General features: G+C 38.3%; 1 protein-coding gene across 3 annotated transcripts in view; it reads right to left on the bottom strand.

Moving 5' to 3' along the window:
* Window positions 1-23,670, bottom strand: part of SLC10A7 (solute carrier family 10 member 7) — a 257,713-nt gene that overhangs the window by 221,837 nt on the left and 12,206 nt on the right. For 2 of the 3 annotated variants that reach the window (XM_035022950.1, XM_035022951.1), the window contains exons 3-4: window positions 22,161-22,297; window positions 17,694-17,769 (exon numbers count right to left, since the gene is read on the bottom strand). In XM_035022950.1, coding sequence (XP_034878841.1) covers window positions 17,694-17,769; window positions 22,161-22,297 — 213 coding nt within the window. Of the gene's footprint in view, window positions 1-17,693; window positions 17,770-22,160; window positions 22,298-23,670 lie in introns of those variants that run through there. The other variant, XM_035022952.1, reaches the window with a different exon arrangement.

Here is a 23,670-nt window from a genome sequence, read left to right as displayed (position 1 = left end):
TAAATAAATAAATAAATAAATAAATAAATAAATAAATAAATAAATAAAAATTAGAAAGAATAAATAAATAAATAAAAATTAGGAAGAAAAAAATAAATAAATAAAAATTACAAAGAAAATAAAACAACCCTATCTCCCGAAACTAATATTACACTGCATGTTCACTGACTGGAATTTAAATTAAAACTTGGAGATAAATAAATAAATAATCAGCCCTGTCTACACACAATTAAAAAGCTAAAAAAGAGAATACCCAAGATCACAGAGCTAGTTAGGGAAGAACCTAAGTATTCTCACATCCAATTTATTGATATTTCCGTAACTCCATGGCTCAACAAATTACTGAGAGTAAGTCTCCTATTTCCAGTAGTAACAACTTTATAAAGATATACAAATACATGAGTAACTGGCATACAGTCAATGCACAGATAAGCCACAGAACCTAAAAAAGGTACATGCCCAGAATTTGAAAATAAAGGTAAAAACAATCAAATTCTCTATAATCAGATACAGCAAATATGAATATTAATCAAATTAGATTAGCTAAGAAAAAAGCTGTAAGTGTGTTGTTTAAACTAGTGTCTCCTCAAGATCACTAATGAACCCAGGGTACTTCCCTAAAAAGGAAGTTTGTACATAAAACATAATTAACTGAAATAAACTAAATATTGAAAATGTTTTATGTGGGTCCTAATATATGCAGACATTCTGATACTGAAAAAGAATTCAGATAACAAATTTTCAGTGTTTACATAGAAATGTTCAAGGGAGACGTGGTAACCTGATTGTTTTTGTGGTCGGTTGGTTTGTTGGCTGGAATGCAACCAGGGTGGTTTTCCAGGCTTTACAGTTTAGAGGAAACATCCTGCAAATCTGTTCAATCCCCTTTCTCTGGTTCTAAATTCCCAAAGCAACCTTTCTACTACTATGTTTCCCCATGCCCTTTCATTCCCAGAAGGTAATCTTGAATATCTGACTAATATTCCAGGTTATGGTAAGAAATATTTATACAGAAATACTGAAGACCTATAATCTAGACTAATACAAACTAACAAACTGGGATTATCCAGCTTATTAAATTTATTTAAACACTAGCCATCTTATATTACAATTTATTATTTATGCTTTATATCACTTCCGAAACTGAAAATTCTATGAAGGTACTACATGTAGCAAGCTATAGCCAGCACTCAACACGTATTTTCGAATAACTGAATGGAGTAACTGAGTAAACTCGGAAGATCAAGTTCTTGAGAAAGCAATGATAACTAGGTGATTTCATCAATGACAAATCTCTACAAAGATGATGCTGATGCTTGCTTGATATGTTCCTGAGCAATTTATAGGTCCTTCTGCATACGATTTCATGAGATCCTTATAAGCCATGGATGAACTAGGGATGCAAATACTACTGCTCCTCGGATGAGGAAACCAAGGCTCAGAGAGGTCCAGGGCTTACCTGGTGACCACTCAGACCACTAGATGAGTAATGGTAAAAGCAGGAGTCAAACACCTGCTTCGATTCCTCGGCAAATGCATCCCTTGCTAAGGGTCAGATGGCCCAGCAGCACAGGTGGTGATGTTACGCCACAGCCTGTTACTTAGGCTGGCGTTGTTTAACTACTTCTCACCCACAATCGGGACTGGTCCTTAGGGCTGAGGCAGAGAGAGACTAAAAGGTGGGGGTCAAAAGACTTCAGCTACAGAGAGAAGGGCCCAGAAATGGGAATATGGCAATGCTAAACAAGGTGTTTGAAGATCAGGTGCCTGGGGGCGCCTGGGTGGCTCAGATGGTTAAGCGTCTGCCTTCGGCTCAGGTCACGATCCCAGGGTCCTGGGATCAAGCCCCACGTCGGGCTCCCTGCTAGGCGGGGAGCCTGCTTCTCCCTCTGCCGCTGCATCTCTCTAGCTCTCTCTCTGACTCTCATGAATAAATAAAAAAATAAAATAAAAAAAAAATGAATATCAGGTGCCTGGAAGACATTTCCATTGGGACGGAAAAGGAGCCAGACAAGAAGAAAAGGAATGATGAGAGATAGGAGGGAGAGAATTAATTGAGAAGAGTGTCAGGGAAGCAAAAGGATGCAAGAGGCAAGTAGGCATGGTGTCAAAGGCTACAGTTAAGTCAAGGAGGATGAAAACTGAGAATGAGCCACTAAATTCGGTGAACACAGATCACTGCCAGCCATGAAGGGGACCCTTTTGGTTAGAGTGGTAGAAATGGAAGACAACTTGAGAGGAATTAGGGGGTTAAATGAGAGTATTCTAAGTTACACACAGAATTCTTGAGAAATCTGGGTATGTTTCAAACAAGTTTTATTGCAGCTTAAAACAAACACAGGCAACTCTTTGTAGGGCTTCTAAGAATGCTAACCCTACCCAGAAGATGAGACTAATGTTAAAAGGTAGATACGGAAGACGGGTAGGGACGTGCAATTTCTCACCACCACTGCTATTCTGTTCTTCCATCTGTCAGAGAGGAAGAACTGTTACCATTTCCCAGAGAGCACAGGAGGCTGCAGGAAAATAAGTGCCCATAAGCCAGCTAGCAAGAGGGCTCAACACTGACAGCCTTTTTCAGATACGAGATTTCTCCAGGAGGCCGTTAAACTTCCACTGCAAGCAAACGCAGTAACAGACCCCATTTAACAGAAGAGAAAGGCAAGGCACAGAAAAGCCGAGTGATTGCTGAAGCTGAGACAGTGACTGACAGGTCAGATTTCCTTCTCACTTTAAGTCTGCTCTCTGCTGATCAGATCTACTCTAAATGCCTTTATAAATGTTTCAATGAATCTTATCTTCATGCATTGGATTAGCAAGATCAACTCCCCACTGATAATGCAAAATAACCCTGAAATGTTTCATGCCTGACTGATAAGCCAGAAATTGAACTTTCTGTCTCCATTTGGACTGTGATGATCTTGATCTTTCACCTCTAGCAAAAATCTTCTCATAGCTATAATTTTAAAGTTAGTAATGAGTGCTTCATTTGCTTTCCAAGCAGATAGAAAACCTTTTTTAAATACACTCAGACTGTCATGACCTTCGTCTATGACTTAAAGAGTTCACCACACGTAATAATTTTCTTTGCTCGGGAGACATTCTTAAATTTTCTTTGAAGAGATTTGGGCAATAGCCCCATTGATGAAATTAAACACACACACACACACACACACACACACACACCCCTCTTAACTTAATTACCTTTCTGCTATACCTGAAATCAAAACTTTTCTTTGAAATGTATTTGGAATTCTACATGACTAGCAAAGGGTTCTAAAATCCCTCAGCCTGCTAATTAAAAATATAATAAAAATGCCAACTAAATATGTTTACATTAAAAGAAGCACACCATCTGAACCCAAGACTCGGCAAGGGAACAGCCTATTGCCTACAAGAAGGAAACATGGTCCAGATTCCTAAGCTGAAGTTCTGGCTGTCCTATGTGGGGCTCAACTCACTTGGGGTGCATTTTAGGTTTTTTCTACACTAAAAAAGGAAAATAATAATTTGATAAAAATGGGCCGATAAAAAGCCATTTTATCTGTTTAACCTATTTTTGTGAGGTTTATAACATGAAATAGAGGTTTTGAATAGTGTAATATCACACTCACTGTAGGCTTTTGAAGGCAGGTCTCATTTTCCTTTTTATTCCCTGTGGTAGAAGATAGTGTCTACATAAGGTGGGAGCTTAACTTCTGGTTGAGTATTACATTAATTTCTAAAGCTAGATGGCGAGCGAACACAACAGTGATTATTATGCTTTAAGCTGTATATATGTCTTACACACCTTTTGTAGATATAATTCATAATTTTTAAAAGGAGAATCCCAAGGATCATCTGCCACACATTCTATCTAATTCAATAGATCTAAGGTGGAGATAAGGACTTTTTTTTCCCCTAATCACCCACCCATAATGCTGGTATGGGTGATCTAATGGGATTCACCTTGAGAAACAAAAAATAAACAAACCAACATAAATTCCATGCATGTAATCAGTACACCGCTTTTAGTGGTGGAGCTGCCTTATTTTCATAGTTCAAACTACCAGGCTTGGCTTTAAACACAGATAAAATAGAGGGTTTTTTTGTGTGTGTGTTTTGTTTTGTTTTGTTTTTGACAGAGAGAGACACAGCAAGAGAGGGAACACAAGCAGGGAGAGAGGGAGAGAAAGAAGCAGGCTTCCTGCTGAGCAGAGAGCCCCATGCGGGGCTTGATCCCAGGACCCTGGGATCATGACCTGAGGCGAAGGCAGATGCTTAAGGACTGAGCCACCCAGGTGCCCCAAGATAAAATAGAGTTTAGCATAAAACACTCTCAGACCTGACTGGAAACTCCTTCCTACCTTGCCCTGATTTTTATTTATTATGATTCTTAATGCTTGTTTTAAATTTTTTCCTTCAGATATTTGAAGGCAGAAAACATTAATTATATTTCTCTCCTACGTGGTTTAATGTTTCAGACTCACAAAATTTTACAAAGTTATACAGCTTTGCAACTTTACTCAGGAACCAAGACCTAGTTATTTACTTCACATTTTTAGGCATTGGCTATTAGCTGCATCCTTCCCCTTCTCAGCTTGCAAAAGAAGAAATACTGAAACAAAGGAAGATAGGGTAAACTTTTTCCAAACCCTACCTTTCTAGCTTTTTTCATGAAACAGAAGCGTGATAGAGAAATAAAATACCTCTATAACAACAGCATGGAAACCACAGAACTCTCTCCAAACTTGGAAAAATAATGTACCAGTTTCTTAAAGGAGAAACTTCTTTCATACCAACTTCTGTGGTATTTACTACAAGGCAGAAGTTCCTTGAATTTAAATACAATGATTCCTTTAGCAAGTCCCATAAGGTTTTAAACATTTGTAAAGCTTTGGGGGAAAAAAATCCTATCTTTTACTACAGAACTTTGCATTTGGAACATAAATTTAAACCAAACAAATGTATACAGAATTAAACAAAGTGTAAGTGTTTATCTCATGTCTCCCATGTTAGAATAAAATAGAAAACATATTGATCTACCACTTCCTTATATTTGGCAATGAATTAGGCTTCGCCAAGACTTATTACTTTTTCTATTATTTAAAAAAGGAACTAAAATCTCATGCGTGCACACACACACACGTGTGTCCACATGCACACACACACACGCACACAAACACACCCACTACCACATAACCACCAATGCTTTTTTGTCAACAGCACACCCTATAATCTTGCGGTTTTGAAAAGTTGCATTTAAAACGCTGGAATGAATAAATAATGATGAAAAAAAGAACAAAGTCGTATTTCTAATATTTAAATTAAAGTAGTTTAAAATTTAAAAGCCACAAAATAAGACTGTCCGTCAGCTATGCCCTTAAACAGTCTCATTTTAATACCTAAAGGATATGCTAGCATTCCAGCATATATGCATTGCTATGCACATACGGTTACTTCCTTTTGATGCTAAAAATGATTATAAACTAGATGGCTCAATGAAACAAAAACAATCTAACTTATAAAAACAAAAATTGTTTTTTAACTTTAACAAGTAATAAGGCTATTTCTTGCCAAAGTGCAAGCTGTGATCTTAAGGAATGCAGTAACTTTGATTTCATGACAAAACCTTTTGGTAACCAACAGTTTTATGCAAAAAGCATTTCAAATGAAAGGTGTGTAAGTAACAGAAAAAACTTCCTTCTATGTTATAGAACAACTTTGCAAAGTAAAAAGAAAATCATTTCAAATGACACTCTTACATCTGCATACATCCCCCAAATCATTAAATATAAATATGCTACACAATCGCACATTTCCTTTTTTTATTTTATGGGGCCGTGAGTAAATCATTGGAATAATTTTTTTTTAATTATGTTATGTTAGTCACCTTAAAATACATTATTGGTTTTTGATGTGGTGATCCACGATCCATTGTTTTCGTATATCACCCAGTGCTCCATGCGGTACGTGCCCTCCTTAATACCCATCACCAGGCCAACCAATCCCGCCTCCCCGCTCCCGTCTAAAACCCTGTTTGTTTCTCAGGTCCATAGTCTTTCATGGTTCGTCTCTCCCTCCAATTCTCCCCCCCCCCCATTTTTCCCTTCCTTCTAATGTCCTCCATCCTATTCCTTATGTTCCACAAATAAGTGAAACTATATGATAATTGACTTTCTCTGCTTGACTTACTTCACTTAGCATAATCTCCTCCAGTCCCATCCATGTTGATATAAAAGTTGGGTATTCATCTTTTCTGATGGCTGAGTAATATTCCATTGTATATATGGACCACATCTTCTTTATCCATTCATCTGTTGAAGGGCATCTCGGCTCTTTCCACAGTTTGGCTATTGCAGACATTGCTGCTATGAACATTGGGGTGCATATGGCCTTTCTTTTCACTACATCTGTATCTTTGGGGTAAATACCCAGTAGTGCAATTGCTAGGTCATAGGGTAGCTCTATTTTTAAATTTTTGAGGAACCTCCACACTGTTTTCCAAAGTGGCTGTACCAACTTACATTCCCACCAACAGTGTAAGAGGGTTCCCCTTTCTCCACAACCTCTCCAACATTTGTTTCTTTCCCTATCCATTTTTGTCATTCTAACTGGTGCAAGGTGGTATCTCAGTGTGGTTTTCATTTGGATTTCCCTGATGGCTAATGATAATGAACATTTTTTCATGTGTCTGTTAGCCATTTGTATGCCTTCTTCAGAGAAGTGTCTGTTCATCTCTTCTGCCCACTTTTTGATTTGATTATTTGTTTTTTGGGTGTTGAGTTTGAGAAGTTCTTTATAGATCTTGGATACCAACCCTTTATCTGTAGTGTCATTTGCAAATATCTTCTCCCATTCTGTGGGTTGCCTCTTTGTTTTGTTGACTGTTTCCTTTGCTGTGCAGAAGCTTTTTATCTTGATGAAGTCCCAAAAGTTCATTTTTGCTTTTGTTTCACTAGCTTTTGGAGATGTATCTTGAAAGAAGTTGCTGTGGCCAATGTCAAAGAGGTTACTGCCTATGTTCTCTTCTAGGATTTTGATGGATTCCTGTCTCACATTGAGGTCTTTCATCCACTTTGAGTTTATCTTTGTGAATGGTGTTAGAGAATGGTCGAGTTTCATTCTTCTGCATGTGGCTGTCCAATTTTCCCAGCACCATTTACTGAAGAGACTGTCTTTTTTCCATTGCATGTTTTTTCCTGCTTTGTCAAAGATTATTTGACCATAGAGTTGAGGGTCAAATCATTCTGTTCTCTATTCTGTTCCATTGGTCTGTATGTCTGTTTTTGTGCCAGTACCATGCTGTCTTGGTGATCACTGCTTTGTAATATAGCTTGAAATCAGGCAACGTGATGCCCCCAGCTTTGTTTTTCTTTTTCAACATTTCCTTGGTGATTTGGGGTCGTTTCTGATTCCATACAAATTTTAGGATTGTTTGTTCCAGCACTTTGAAAAATGTCATTGGAATTTTGATAGGGGTGGCACTGAAGGTATAGATTGCTCTGGGTAGCACAGACATTTTAACAATGTTTATTCTTCCAATCCATGAGCATAGAATATTTTTCCATCTTTTTGTGTCTTCTTCAATTTCTTTCATGAGTGTTCTGTGTAGTTCCTAGAGTACAGATCCTTTACCTCTTTGGTTAGGTTTATTCCAAGGTATCCTATGGGTTTGGTGCTATTGTAAATGGAATTGTTTCTTTAATTTCTCTTTCTACAGTTGTGTTGTTAGTGTACAAGAAAGCAACTGATTTCTGTGCATTTATTTTGTATCCTGCCACATTACTGAATTGCTGGATGAGTTCTAGTAATTTGGGGGTGGAGTCCTTTGGGTTTTCCACATAAAGTATGTCGTCTGTGAAAAGAGAGAGTTTGACTTCTTCTTTGCCAATTTGAATACCTTTTATTTCTTTTTGTTGTCTGATTGCTGTTGCTAGGACTTCTAGTACTATGTTGAACAATAGTGGCAAGAGTGGGCATCCTTGAGGTGTTCCTGATCTTATGGGAAAGGCTCACAGCTTTTCCCCATTGAGGATGATATTCACTGTGGGTTTTTCATAGATGGATTTTATGAACTTGAGGGATGTTCCTTCTATCCCTATACTCTGGAGAGTTTTAATCAGGAAAGGATGTTGTATTTTGTCAAATGCTTTTTCTGCATCAATTGAGAGGACCATATGGTTCTTCTCCCTCCTCTTATTAATGTGTTCTATCACATTGATTGATTTGCGAATGTTGAACCACCCTTGCATCTCAGGGATAAATCTCACTTGATCATGGTGGATGATCGTTTTAATGTATTGTTGGATCCTATTAGCTAGGATTTTGTTGAGGATTTTGGAATCCATATTCATCAGGGATATCGGTCTGAAATTCTCCTTTTTGATGGGGTCTTTGCCTGGTTGGGGGATTAAGGTAATGCTGGCCTCATAGAATGAGTTTGGAAGTTTTCCTTCTGTTTCTATTTGTTGAAACAGCTTCAGTAGAATAGGTATTATTTCTTCTTTGAATGTTTGGTAGAATTCCCCAGGGAATCCATCAGGCCCTGGACTCTTGTTTTTTGGGAAGTTTTTGATCACTGCTTCAATCTCGTTACTGGTTATTGGCCTATTCAGGTTGTCAATTTCTTCCTGTTTCAGTCTTGGCAGCTTATAGGTTTCCAGGAAGGCCTCCATTTCAACCAGATTGCTCAGTTTATTGGCATAGAGTTGTTGATAATAATTTCTAATTGTTTCTATTTCCTTGGTGTTAGTCATGATCTCTCCCCTTTCATTCATAATTTTATTAATCTGGGTCCTTTCTCTTTTCTTTGGATAAGTCTGGCCAGTGGCTTATCGATCTTATTGTTTCAAGGAACCAACTTCTAGTTTCGTCGATCTGATTGACCATGTTTCTGGTTTCTAATTCATTGATCTCTGCTTTAATTTTAATTATTTCTCTCCTAATGCATGGCCTAGGCATCATTTGTTGCTTTTTCTCTAGTTCTTTAACTCTACACTTAGTTGGTGAATTCGGGATTTTTCTATTTTTTTGAGTGAGGCTTGGATGGCTATGTATTTCCCCCTTAGGACCGCCTTTGCAGTATCCCATAGGTTTTGGACCGATGTGTTTTCGTTCTCATTGATTTCCATGAATTGTTTAAGTTTTTCTTTGATTTCCTGGTTGACCCAAACATTCTTGAGCAGAGTAGTCTTTAGCTTCCAAGTGTTTGAATTTTTGCCAAATTTTTCTCATGATTGAGTTAAAGTTTTAAAGCACTGTGGTCTGAGAATGTGCAGGGAATAATCTCAGTCTTTTGGTATCCATTGAGACCTGATTTGTGACCCAGTATGTGGTCTATTCTGGAGAAAGTTCCATGTGCACTTGAGAAGAATGAGTATTCTGTTGTTTTAGGGTGGAATGTTCTGTAAATATCTATGAGGTCCATCTGGTCCAATGTATCATTCAAAGTTCTTGTTTCCTTGTTGATTTTCTGCTTAGATGATCTGTCCATTGCTGAGAGTGGAGTATGGAGGTCTCCTACAATTAACATATTGTTATCAATATGACTCTTTATTTTGGTTAACAGTTGGCTTATATAGATGGCTGCTCCCATGTTGGGGTCATAGATATTTATAATTGTTAGATCTTCTTGTTGGATAGACCCTTTAAGAATGATATAGTGTCCTTCTGTGTCTCTTATTACAGACTTTAGTTTAAAATCTAATTTGTCTGATACAAGAATTGCTACCCCAGCTTTCTTTTGAGGTCCACTGGCATGGAAGATGGATCTCCATCCCTTCACTTTCAGTCTGGATGTATCTTTAGGTTCAAAATGAGTCTCTTGTAGACAGCATATGGATGGGTCCTGTCTTTTTATCCAATCTGCAACCCTGTGCCGTTTTATGAGAGCGTTTAGGCCATTCACGTTGAGAGTGATTATTGAAAGATATGAATTGTCACCATGTTGCCTGTGAAGACGTTGTTTTTATAGACTGTCCCTGTAAATTTCTGTTGTATATCACTCTTGGGGTCTTTCTCCTTTTATAGAACCCCCTTTAATATTTCTTGCAGGGCCAGCTTAGTGGTCACATATTCTTTCAGTTTCTGCCGGTCGTGGAAGCTCTGCATCTCTCCATCCATTCTAAATGAAAGCCTTGCCGGATAAAGTATTCTTGGCTGCATGTTCTTCTCATTTAGTACCCTGAATATGTCTTGCCAGGCCTTTCTGGCTTGCCAGGTCTCTGTGGATAGGTCTGACGTTATTCTGATGTTCCTCCCTCTGTACGTAAGGAATCTCTTCCCCCTAACTGCCCTTAAGATCATTTCCTTGGTTCTAAGATTTGCAAGTTTTACTATTACATGCCAGGGCGTTGGCCTGTTTTCCTTGATCTTAGGAGGGGTCCTCTCTGCCTCTAGGATGCGAATGTTTGTTTCATTCCCCAGATTAGGGAAGTTCTCAGCTACAATTTGCTCAAATACATCTTCTAGTCCTCTCTCTCTCTCCACTCCCTCCGGGATTCCAATTATTCTGACATTGGAATGCTTCATGGTGTCACTTATTTTTCTGATTTTATTTTCATGGATTCGGAGTTGTTTTTCCCTGGCCTCCTCTTTTCCCTTTTTATCTATTATATTGTCTTCCAGGTCGCTTATTCGCTCTTCTGCCTCAGTTACCCTAGCTGTTAGATTATCTAGATTGGATTGGATCTCATTGATAGTATTTTTAAGTTCTGCCAATTCACCTTTTATTTCTGCCCTTAGAGACTCTATGTTGCCATTAATTGATTTCTCCATTCTAGCCATTGTCTTCACAATTGCTAGCCTGAATTCCATCTCCGACATCTTGGTTATATCTGCATCCATTTGTAAATCTGCAGCATAAGTCATAATCTCTGAGTCTTTTCTATTTTGGGGGCTCCTCCTCCTAGTCATTCTGTTGATGGGTGTTTGAGGGAATGTATAGAGTCCAAATTATTGACCAGAACCCAAGCAAGATGCACCTGTTTTCTTGGGACCTTAGGGTTGCTGGCCTCTTGTTTTCCCAGCCTGTCTTCTGCGGGAGGGGCCTGCCACACTGTTACTCAGGCAACCCTGTTCAGGCGGAGTTGCCCTGTGCCCCTGTGGCAGGGGATGGGCTCAGTGGGAATCAGTTTTGGGGGCTTTTGTTCTCTGGTGGCTTTCCGCGTCTCTTCCGCGAGTCAGAGCAGAAAAGACCGTTTCCAACCCTCTGCCTCAGAGCAGAGAGACTGCAGTCTGTTCTTCAGTGAGCTCTCCAGGCCACACTATCTCCGTTTCTGTCTGTGCTGCTATAAACTGCAGCATCCTGGGTTGTGCGCCCCTCCGCAGCGCTCCCAGTCCTGCCTCCAGGTCGGGGCACATCTCTGCCCTTTGTGCTTCTAAAACCGGCAGCCGCTCCCAGTTGGCCCGCGCGACCCCACTGCTCCGGGTTTCCACCCCGGGGGCTACCCTAGAGTCCTTTCCCCGCTGCTACTGGTCTGCGAGTCTGTGCCCCATCTGCAGCGCGCGAGGCTGTCGCTCACCGGCGGTGTAGGATCCCCATGACCAGGCACCCTCCCGCTGCCATTTATCCTCCGATATCTGCCCGGGGAATCATGGCTCCCCGCTTCATGCCTCAAAACCAACCGCCTGCGATATTCTGTTTGTAGTGATCCAGATCTTCTTATATCTCAGGCTGGTTTCGTGGGTGCTCAGAGTGGTCTGGTAGATATCCAGCTCAATTCTGGGGACCAGTTGAAATAGGGTCCCCCTACTCCTCCGCCATCTTCCCCCCTCCTCTCACATTTCCTTTAATGCATGAGAGCATGTTCTAAACATGTTTATTTATACTAAAGATGTATATGCAAATTATTTGAGAGCATAAGCTAAATGGAAACAAGTTTAATGACACAAAATCTAGAAGGAAGGAAGTTTTCTTACATGTCACAACCAGTGCAGGGAACAGTCAGTTTGAAAGGACAGTGTGACATGTGTGCCCAGCAGTTTTCCTAGCATGTTGAAATCCATGAGGGTGTAAGTCTGCTGCATGCAAGGCAGAGCAGAGAATCGCAGAGAAGTAGAATCAAAACCTTTTCCTTGTGGTACCTGACAGTGGACTCTGCTTTTGGACCTTTTCATTTACATGCACCAATTTACAGTGCAGCCTTCGATTAGATTATTTCCAATACATTATACAAAAGATTAATCTCCCTTTACATTTACTTCAGCAAAAGCTTATGTTCAGTTACCTTGTAACATTACTTTAAAAAACATTCAACTTAAAATTATCTAATATCTTACTTGCAGATCACTTTCTTCCACAATCCAATGTAAATATTTAAAAAGTCTATTCATTTCATAACAGAAGATATGACCCAACTGGACTTTGCATGCTCAATTTTCAGTATCTTTGAAAAATTGTAACTAACTCCCGAAATCTACAAAAATGCTTGATAATGATAAAGCTGCACAATATAATCATTGAACAAACTAGACCAATATCAGAAAACAAATGAAATATTTGTAAATTCAACATTATTAACATATAACATTAATGTGAATTATTTAAATATCTAGTGGGGAATAAACATGTAAATATAATTTCTAATGCAATATGTTAATGTCAAGAAATTGAGTGAACTTTGAACTTCTGCCAAAAGTCATCTGAGAACAAAAAGGCTTTTTAGTTTTAAAGCTCTTAAGGGAGGGGCGCCTGGGTGGCTCAGCCATTAAGCGTCTGCCTTCGGCTCAGGTCCTGAGACAGAGAGCCCCGCATCGGGCTCCCTGCTCCATGGGAAGCCTGCTTCTCCCTCTTCCACTCCCCCTGCTTGTGTTCCCTCTCTTGCTGTGTCTCTCTCTGTCAAATAAATGAAATCTTTTTAAAAAAAGCTCTTAAGGGAATCACATCAGAGAGAAAGAGGTAAATGACACCTTTCAGTCAATTACCACTGGTCTCAGATATACCAAAAGAGACCCTTTCCTCAAATTCTTTCAAAGGAGTAGAAAGATAATCACGGCAAGGACTAGTCTAAGACTCCTGTAACTCCTCTAGCTCACTAATTATGTGACAACTAAAAAGAACCACCCAGCATAATGAAACACAGGTTAAATCCAACTCTCTGCCAATTCCATTCCTACACCAAGAAACTAAGGAGAAAACACACAACCATGATGCCTGGCTTCATTTGCAATGCACGACCACAGGTCTCAACTGGATCCTTAGTGCTTCCAGCAATGTTCCCATACTCCAGTTAATTCACTCTCCTAGATGGCAATTGCACATTTTATCCTCTCATCTCAAATGTTAATATCACCTACTCCATCATCCTTCTCAGCTGCTGAGAAAAAAGTAAAAATCAGAAGACAACAAAGAAAATGAGAAGAGAGCTAAGAAACAAAAAGTCATCAGAAACTCCCAAGTGCACTCTTTCTACCCATCTTCATGGATCTCTATCCACACACTCTGTCTTCTCTCTTTATCATCAATAAACGATCCAAGCTCCTACTGAAGCTCATGCAACCCAAAAACCCTTCTCTTCCACTTGACCAAATAAATTACTTCAGCACTCTTTTTTTTATTTAAAGATTTTTATTTATTTATCTGTCAGAGAGAGAGAGAGAAAGAGCACAAGCAGGGGGAGCGGCAGGCAGAGGGAGAAGCAGGCTCCCCGCTGAGCAAGGAGCCTGATGTGGGACTCGATCCCAGGACCCTGGGATCATGACCTGAGCCGAAGGCAGACGCTTAACCGACTGAGCCACCCAGGCGTCCCAGCACTCTCTTAAATAAACAACTTCCTCTCAACTATATATCCCCATCATGATAGAAACATACTATCATTTCTGGGGCACCTGGGTGGCGCACCTGGGGCACCTCAGTTAAGCATCCTACTCTTGGTTTCAACTCAGGTTGTGATCTCAGGGTCATGAGATTGAGATCCACTCAGCACTAAGTGGGGTGTCTGTTTGAGATTCTCTCTCCCTCTCCCTCTGCCCCTCCTGCTCATGCTCTCTCTCTCTCTCTCTCTAAAATAAATAAATAAATCTTAAACAAATACTGTCATTTCTGAAATTTAAAAAATCTTGACCTCATATCCCTTTTTAAATATAGCCCCATTTCTCTCTTCCCTTTTGTAACAAAGGACTTCAAAACAGTTGTGTATACGTTCTGTCTCTAACCACTCTCCTCTTATTCTTCCTTGAGCCCATTCCAAACAAGCTTTTGCCCTTGCACTCCACAAACCACTCTGGTCGAAGTTACCAATAACCTCCACATAGCTTAATTCGATGGTCAATTCTCAGAATTCATCTTACACAAGTTATATTAGCAGAATTTGACACGGCTGATCAGACCTTCCTCCTTCCAACACTTTCTTCACCTGGTTCCAGGATACCACACTCTCTTGTTTTTCCTTCTGTTTAATCTTCTCTGTTTCCTTTCCTCATTCTGACCTCTTAATGTTGAAGGGTCCCAGAGCTCAGTCCTTGAACTTCATCTCTTTTCTAACTATGCTCTCTCTGCAAGTAATCTCATCCAATTTTTGCTTTAAATACCCTTTGATTAAAAAAATAAAAGAACAAAACAATAGAACAGATCAATGAAACCAAAAACTGGTTCTTTGAAAAGAACAACTAAATTGATAAACCTCTAGCAAGACTCATTAAAAAAAAAAAGAAGAGAGAGGACCCAAACGAAATTACTAATGAAAGAAGAGAAATAACAACCAACACCACAGAAATACAAACATTGGTAACAGAATATATTAAGAAAACCTATATGCCAACAAGTTGGACAACTTAAAAGAAATGGATAAATTCTTAGAAACATATAAACTACCAAAAGTGAAGCAGGAAGAAATAGAAAATTTGACCAGACCAATTACCAGCAATGAAACTGAATCAGTAATCAGAAAACTCTCAAAAAACAAAATCTAGGACCAGACAGCTTCACAGGCAAATTCTACCAAACATTTAAAGAAGAGTTAAGTACCCATTCTTCTCAAACTATTCCAAAAAATACAAGAGGAAGGAAAACATCCAAATTCATTCTATGAAGCCAGCATTACCCTGATACCCAAATCACATAAAGACATTACAAAAAAAGAGAACTACAGGCCAATATCTCTTATGAATATAGATGCAAAAATCCTCAATAAAATATTAGCAAACTGAATCCAACAATATATTTTTAAAAAATCATACACCATGATCAAGTGGGATTTATTCCCGTGACAAAAGGGTGGTTCAATATTCACAGAAAAAGCATTTTATAAGAAAGATGCAGAAAAAGCATTTTACAAAGTACAATATCCATTCATGATAAAAAAAAAACCCTCTGCAATCCCCTCTTCACCTACTCAGTCAAAGTCTTGGAGTCATTCATGACCCCTCTCTTTCTCTCATATCCCACATTCAATTCATCAGCATATCCTCTGCCTTCAAAATACATCCAGAATCCAACCACATTTACTGCCTTCATTACCATCCTACTCTTCAAAAGACACCAGTAAGAAAATGAAGACAAGCTACAGACTGTAAAAAATATGTACAAAGCATATATCTATGCTTTGTAATGAAGGACTTGTATCCAGAATATATAAAACTCAAAAAGCTGATCAATAAGAAAACAAACCACCTAGTTAAAAAAAAAAAAGAAGCCAAAAGATTTGATATTTTACCAAAGCAGACATGTATAGCAAGTAAACACATGAAAAGATAATAATGCTTACCATTATTAGTAGCTGGGAGCTATAAATTAGAGTAAAACCACAATGAGATACCTCTAGATACATATTAGAATGGCTAAGTTAAAAAGACTGGCAATACCAAGTGTTGATGAGCTATGGAGCACTGGAACTCCAGACACTGCTGTCTGAAACATAAAATGGTACAACCACTTGGGAAAATGGCTTGGTAATTTCTTAAAAAGTTAAATATACACCTGTGGTCAAAGAAGAGTGCTTGTTTATTGATAGAAATGGTCCACTTCAGAAGATATTCAGAAATGATTTAGAGCTATATTTATTGGTGATTCTTCCCTTGGTTGAAGATGCTAAACCATATACCTCCAGATGATCCAAACATTCCACTCCTAAGTAGTCCCAGGAGAAATGAAAGTACACATTCACTGAAAAGTTTCATACACAAATGTTCATAGCCCTAAAGTGAAAATGCCCAAATGTCCATCAACAGGTGAAAAGATAAACAAATTATGGTACACCCATAAAAAATAAGAATACTCAGCAATAAAAAAGGGCTGAATTACTGATACATACAACATAGATGAATCTCAAAATAATTATGGTGAAAAAAGAAGGCAGAAAAGAAAAAAAATGTATTATATGTGTGTACACACACACACACACACACATACACACACCCACATATACTATATAATTCCAGTAATACCAAAAACATACCAAATTCCAAAAACACAAACTAATCTACAGTGACAGAAAACAGATCAGTGGTTGCCTGGGGAAGAGAGACAACCAGAAAGGCAGGAGAGAGGGATTACCAAGGAACACAAGAGAGTCTTGAGGATAATGGATATGTTCATTATCTTGATTGCGGTCATGGTATCACAGGTATACATACGTCAAAACATTAAATTGTTTCAATGTATGCAGCTTATTGTATGTCCACAATAATTCAATAAACCTATTTCTAAAAAGAATATAGCAGGTACTTAATAAATATTTTCAGAATAAATAAAGTGGATGAAAATAAAAACAAATGCTAAGAAAGCAAAATCCTAAGAATGAATCCTTTTTTTTTTTTGAAGTAGGAACCCCTTATATCTTCCCTTCTTGAATAGTATTCTTTTCTGAATGAGACACTGTAAATCGAAAAGGGGGAATAAGCTATCATGAAGCGAAGTCCCTCGGTATGAAGTTGTCATGCCTTTCAGCCAAGAGGAACCACCTCTAAGTAGCCCTGAAATGGACAACTGTTGTCCCAATATACAAGCACTCTGCCACAGTCCTCTAGCTGCTGAATAATCTCTTTGAACTCATCTCAGAAACCTTGCCTCAGGGCGCCTGGGTAGTGCAGTCTGTTCAGCCACCCACTCTTGGTTTTGTTCAGGTCATGATTTCAGGGTCATGAGATCAAGCCCCATGTTGGACTCCCAGCTCAGCACAGAGTCTGCTTGAGATTCTCTCTCCGACTGTCTGCCCCTCCCACCCTCCCCTCCACTCTCTCTCCCTAAAATAAATAAATAAATCTTAAAAAAAAAAGAAAGAAACCTTGCCTCATTTCTCCTTTTATATAATCTTTACTTGTCATTAAGTGTATATTGACCCTTTCTCCACAAATTTAGTTTGCTAGAAATTTTTTAAGAACTAAGGAATGGCCATAGGGGTATCCTCAGCTCATCAGTCTGGGAAGGAATCCTTGGATTGCTTGTCTTCTGTCTCCCAATTTCCCACTGAGATAGAAAAACCACCATCTCTTTTTCATTTACCTCCCTTGCCCCTCCTCTTTGAAATCCTAACTTCCACTCATCAGCATTAATTTTAGCATCAACCAAATTAATGAATATACCTACACTTTTTTCATAAGCTGCTATAGTTATGCGTTGTCTGTGACATGAATTCTTCATCATAAAATTAAATTTTAAAAATAAAATAAATAAATAAAATAAAAATAAAATAAAAAATAAAACAAGATAAAAACAAATAAAATAAAAGTAAAGCATCTACTTATGTTTAAATAAAGTTAGCCCTATGACTCACCTCATTTCCACCAACTGCCTTGGTTAAAATCACTGCCGAAGACACAGGGGGAGGCATGCAACCTACTGTCTGCAAACTGAAAAATAAAAGAAAATGCAATTATAAGGTTTTTTCAATTATAAATAGCAATTCTCAAACTTTCAGCTCATAAAAAAAAATGTTCCTGTTGCTGTAACATCATTAAAGAACAAGCATGACAGATCATATACTTCTTGGATTCAAACCATAGTAAATTTAGTTTTTCTTAAATTATGTGTATACTCCCCAGATCATGACAAGAAGTCTATTCTTTTAGTTTAGGATAGAAAACACATTGCATAACAAGCAAATGAAACTATGAGTAGTAAATCTAAATACTAAAGATATAAAACATTACTTATCACCCAAAGCATGGATATACTTTCTACCTAGATCGAATATACATTCTAGACATAGCGAGTTGCTGGCCTGACTAAAAGTAGAAAAGTTCATATAGGGAACAGAGGCCACAGAGTGCCTGACTTTAACAAATTTTAAGTGCAGGATTACAGATGACCTCTTCTCGCTTTTGTAAGAATGTATCGTTTAATTTTGTAAGAATGTATCATTTAAGCTTTATGCAATGAATTTACATTATCTCTGAAATCAGAAAAAAGAAAAAGAAAAGCTTTAATTCATTTTGACTGAAAATGAGAAAACACTTTTAAAAGAATTTCCAGTTCAATTCAAGTCTTCTTTTAAGGTCTATTTTCCCAAGTGATGCTTAAATTGTCTGTCCTATTATCAATTCCCAATCTCTGAGCCTTTCTCATGATCATCACTATTATCATCACTGATACTTACTAAGCATTTACCATTTATAACAGATACTCTTCTAGATACTTTACTCACTTCTTCCTCACAAATATTTAAGGTAAATTCTATTATTTTTCTCATTTTACTGAAAACTGAAGTTAAAAGAGAAGTTAAATAACTTGTCCAAATTCACAAAGCCACCTACCAAGGATTAAACTCTTATTCTGGCATCTAGGGTCAAAGACTTATCTAGGCCTACTATTCTAGCCTCTCTGCATTCTATCTTTCCTACCCCCAACACTAGGGACAGGTCCTCCCAGGTATTTTCAATCTTTCCCTCTTTTCTGGCCCCTTCCCTTCTATGTACAAAAAACCAGAGCTCTCCCTGTCTTAAAAAAAAAAAAAAAAAAAATCCTTCACTATTTATTGAATACATATCACACATGTGTTCTATAGTTAGGATACTACACAAGGATGTGTATATATATTTATATTTATTTATATATATTTATATATTCCTACCTCCAAGAATATTCAATACACAAATGTAAATAAGTAACAGCAAAATGAGTACTGTTGCCATTACATTTCTAGCCCCAACCACCATTCCCAAATTTGTAGCTGCCTGTGACAGCCACCTCAAATTAAACATGTCTAATATTTTCTTTTTTTTTTAAATGTTTTATTTATTTATTCATGAGAGTCAGAGAGAGAGAGGCAGAGGCAGAGGGAGAAGCAGGCACCCCATCTAGCAGGAAGCCCGATGCGGGACTCGATCCCAGGACCCTGGGATCATGACCTGAGCTGAAGGCAGATGCTTAACCATCTGAGCCACCCAGGCGCCCCCATGTCTAATATTTTCTAAAAAATCAGTTTCACCTCTGAATTGACTTATTTCTGTCAATGGGATACTTTTGGTGGGTTTTTTCCTATTGTCCAGTTTGAAACTTTGGAGTTACACGTGGCTCCATTTGCTCCTCATAAATCAATTTATTACCACAACCAACTTCCCATTCTTCCCATGACTGTTGCCAGCATCCCTCTTCAGATGTTTTTTGCCCAAGTTTGGACTTCTATAAATGAATGGTCTCTCTACCTCCATTCTTTCCCTTTACACAGCAAGGTAAGAAGGATGTGCTCAAAATATTTATTTATTTCAATGACTTAAACATGCTCCTGAGGTAGGAGTCTGCAACTCCCTCACATTAACATACTGTGTACTCTCAAATGGGGGGAGGGCAACAGAGAAAAAGTGGGCTAGTAAGGGCTTTCCCTAAGTTTGTTAGGCCAAGTGCGTATTCCTTTAAGCTTCATATCCTGAGGTGAGAATTGTATCTTAGCTTCCTGAGATTGTAAGCCCTACTCTACTAATAACACACCCAGGACAATGCTATCAGCTTAATCTTTCTTAATGACCACTTTTTAGCATATTGTTCTCTTGTTTAGTACATTTAAGAATTCCCCATCATCTATAGATGCAAACCCAAACGCCTCAGCCCAGTAGTTCAGGCCTTCTGCTACATGGCTGTGAGGAGATTTTTTATCTTTGCCTCCCACTAACGCCTTATTTTTGAATTCTCTACTTTAGAAATACACAACCTTTGCTGAACCTCTTACCCTTTAACTCATTACACTACTTACCTAACAACTCATATGCTGCCCCACTGTGGTTGGTTACTATTTTATTATCTCCCACATATCCAACTACCCTGGATGTTCCCTGAATACAAGAAAAATGAGTTAATATCTTCCTATTCCTTGAGTGCCCTCTACATGGGAAACAGTAACTATTTGTTCTTACTATGCATCATACATTGCTGCTCAAAAATGATGTCATCATAGTTCTGCCGTATTTTATGCTTTTCGGTGAAAATTTTATGCTCATTCTCTCCAACTCAATCTGGCCAAACCAGCGGTCTTAATTTCCCCTTCTTCTCCCACTCTGTTTCTCCTCAGCTAAGAAAATGATGCCACCAGTTACCCAGTGGCTCAGACCCAAAACCCAGAAGTCATCCTTGATTCCTCCCTGTCCTCCTCTCTCCACATCCTATCCCCCTCTAGGTTCCGAGAGCTCAGTAAATCCTCCAGCGCCCATTTCTCTCTACTGCACGGTGACCTTACCACAGGAGCCTCCAAGCTGCTCTCCTAGGCTTCTCTCAGCCCCTCTACTATCTATTCTCCATGCAGCAGCACGGACAATAATTTGAAAATATAAATCCGACCATGACATTCCGTCATTTAAATCCCTCCAGTAGCTTTCTGTCGCATGCAGAGTAAAATCTGAATGCTTTTATCATGGACCTACAAGGCTCTGTGTGACCTGGTCCCTGCCTACCCTTCCAGCTCCAAGTCATATTATTCTTCCTCTCTATCACCAGGCTCTGGCCATCATCATCACTTTCCTGACCCTAGAACATACCAGGCTTATTCCTGCCTTACAGCCTTTGCACATTCTTTCCTTCTGCCTAGACCATTCTATCCCTAGAACTCTGCCATCTAAATTAATCACTGGTCTGCCCCCCCAACCACTTTCAACCATATCACAGTTTTACTTCCCATCACTTATCTCCATCTTAGTCATCCGCTTACTTGGTTTATTGCCAATCACACCCAGGTCTTCTCAACCTGTAAAACTAACTGGCACTTTGCCATTTTTGTTCACTATTGTTTCTCTAACACCTATAATAACTCCTGGCACACAGTAGGAAGAAAACAAGTGACCTGAATAGATCAGTAAGTGATCTCAATTGAGATCCTGCACACCGTTACCAAAGCAGACAGTAAAAGTATGACTATCCTCATTATTTATAGGCAGGGAAAGTAAGGTTTAAATCTATGACATGACTTCTTCAAAGTCACACAGCAAGTTAGGGACAGGGTCAGAAAGGGATCTCGGGACTCTAAGTTCAGTGTTTTAACTATTAGACTATTATACAATGCTGCTAAAATGTGGTTAGTTTTAAACCACTTCAAATAATTTTTTAAATTCATTAAATCCCTTTAATAAACATGGCATTTTTAATGGAAGAAAAGAGTCTAATAAAAATCTATTGTTAATTCAACTATCATATCAAACACAGAACAAGTAAAAAAAGTGTTTGTTCCCTATATATATTTTTTCTTTCCTATACATTTAAAAAACATTTCTTAGACTCACCTACTATCTATATACGTTCGGTAAGATACAGAATGTACAAGCTAAAGCACCCAACTGACAGCATATCTAACATCTTCTATTCCCTTCCATCTCTCTCCCAACAAAGCTTTTTAAAATTCCCAGAAGAGTGTCCATCCCAGAACCTTAAGATTAAACATGACAGTGTATTTTAAGGTTGTGTTATAATTAAGAGCACACTTATGTTGATGAGCACTGAGTAATATACAGAATTGTCAAATCACTATATTGTACACCTGAAACTAATATCACACTGTATGTTAACAATACCAAAATTACAATTTAAAAAAATTTACTAATAAAACCCTTAGATAGAAGAAAAAAAAAGATCGTGTTTTAAAATTCTTTGGTGACTCTCCTTGATGAACACTATCATTTTAAAGGATAATAATTTTTCAAATGTTTTTTTCCTTATAAAATACCACACATAAGCCCTTTTGTATATAGTTGCCACAGAAACAATAAAGTCACCACAGATGCCTCATTAAAAGTGGACCCTTCCAAATATTTAAACGTACCCTTTTAAAAGCCATTCATTGATGGGTGTGATTGATAAAAGCTGAAGAAAAAGCCATATTGTTGTTGGGAAGAATGCAAGTGTAAAGATCTGAATGAAAAGGTGCAGTTTTATATGCACCAAAGCACTGGTCAGCTCCTGCAAAAATGAAAGACACAAAACAGCAAAGGTAAGAAAACTATTTTTCTGAAGAGAGACTGATACTAAAATAACATCAAATAAATTCGTTTTTAATTTGGAGTTATTTCAGAGCTAAAATCTTTACCTCTAAGTATATGCATAACAGACTTTAAGGGGGGAAAAGAGGTATTTTTATACAAAATTTCTGAAAAATTCAAATTTTTTCTGAATATACAATATACCCCAACAATTCAGATTTGTAAAATTCTGGACCAAAACTGAGCCAAGTACCTTTACATTAGTATAGACCTAAGGATTGTTGATGCTATGAACAAACATGTATATAACTACTTAAGGACCTATCACATTTTAATTAAATATGATTAATCTCTAAGAAGGCCTCACTTTGGCAAGATATTACCAAATCTACACACAAATAATAATTTTTAAAAATGTTTTCCCCAACAATGTTCTATAATTCAAAATGGCTTTTTCCCCCCAAATCAACTTTCTGGATTTTTTTGCTAATGCTTACTGAACAGCAGCTGTGTGCCATGCTCTGAGCTTGTCACTTTATGTATGTTATCTCATTTAATCCTCACAACAACCCCACCAGATATTATTAATCTATTTTACTGAGGAGGAAGTTGAGGTGGGGAGCCACCATTCCGTGCAGTTCAGAATCAAACTCATTTCTGGTATGCTAGCAAACTCATGTCTGTTTCATCCATGGTGCCACACTACCGCCCCAGATGAAAGAAAGTCACATTAAACACGACAAACCAGGGCGCCTGGGTGGCTCAGTCGGTTAAGCGACTGCCTTCGGCTTAGGTCATGATCCTGGAGTCCCGGGATCGAGTCCCGCATTGGGCTCCCTGCTTAGCGGGGGGTCTGCTTCTCCCTCTAACCCTTTTCCCTCTCATGCTCTCTGTCTCTCATTCTCTCTCTCTCAAATAAATAAATAAAATCTTTAAAAAAAAAAAAAAAACACGACAAACCAGGCACATGCTCTATGTCTCACAGCTAAAAAAGGATAATGAGTTAAATCTGGGGGTTCAAATATGTGCAAACTAACAAGCACTTGCATTTGGATTTCTTTGAGTTATAGCATTATTCAGTTGAAATAAATTCAGAAAGTAGCAGAAAAAATACTGTAAAAAATAAGTGCTATAAAAAAGTCCAATAAAATATGCAAGAAGACATTAAAGCACAAAGATGCCAGAGATTCACTGGTTACAAGCATAGCACTGGACTGCCTCCCCTCGTTCAAGTAAGACATTTAAGAAGTCCTGAGCCTCAGAGACATTAGCCGAAGTCCATCAGTTGGATGGACAGTGGGTTGATGCTGACTCTGCTCACCACGTTCAGGGATCTGTCTCATCGGCTCGCAC

The sequence above is a fragment of the Mirounga leonina genome, unplaced genomic scaffold (assembly GCF_011800145.1).
Source record: "Mirounga leonina isolate KUSES-001 unplaced genomic scaffold, KU_Mleo_1.0 Mir_176, whole genome shotgun sequence".
Classification (NCBI taxonomy): domain Eukaryota; kingdom Metazoa; phylum Chordata; class Mammalia; order Carnivora; family Phocidae; genus Mirounga; species Mirounga leonina.
Note: the sequence above shows the minus strand (reverse complement) of the source record. Positions and strands in the feature narration are given on the sequence as shown.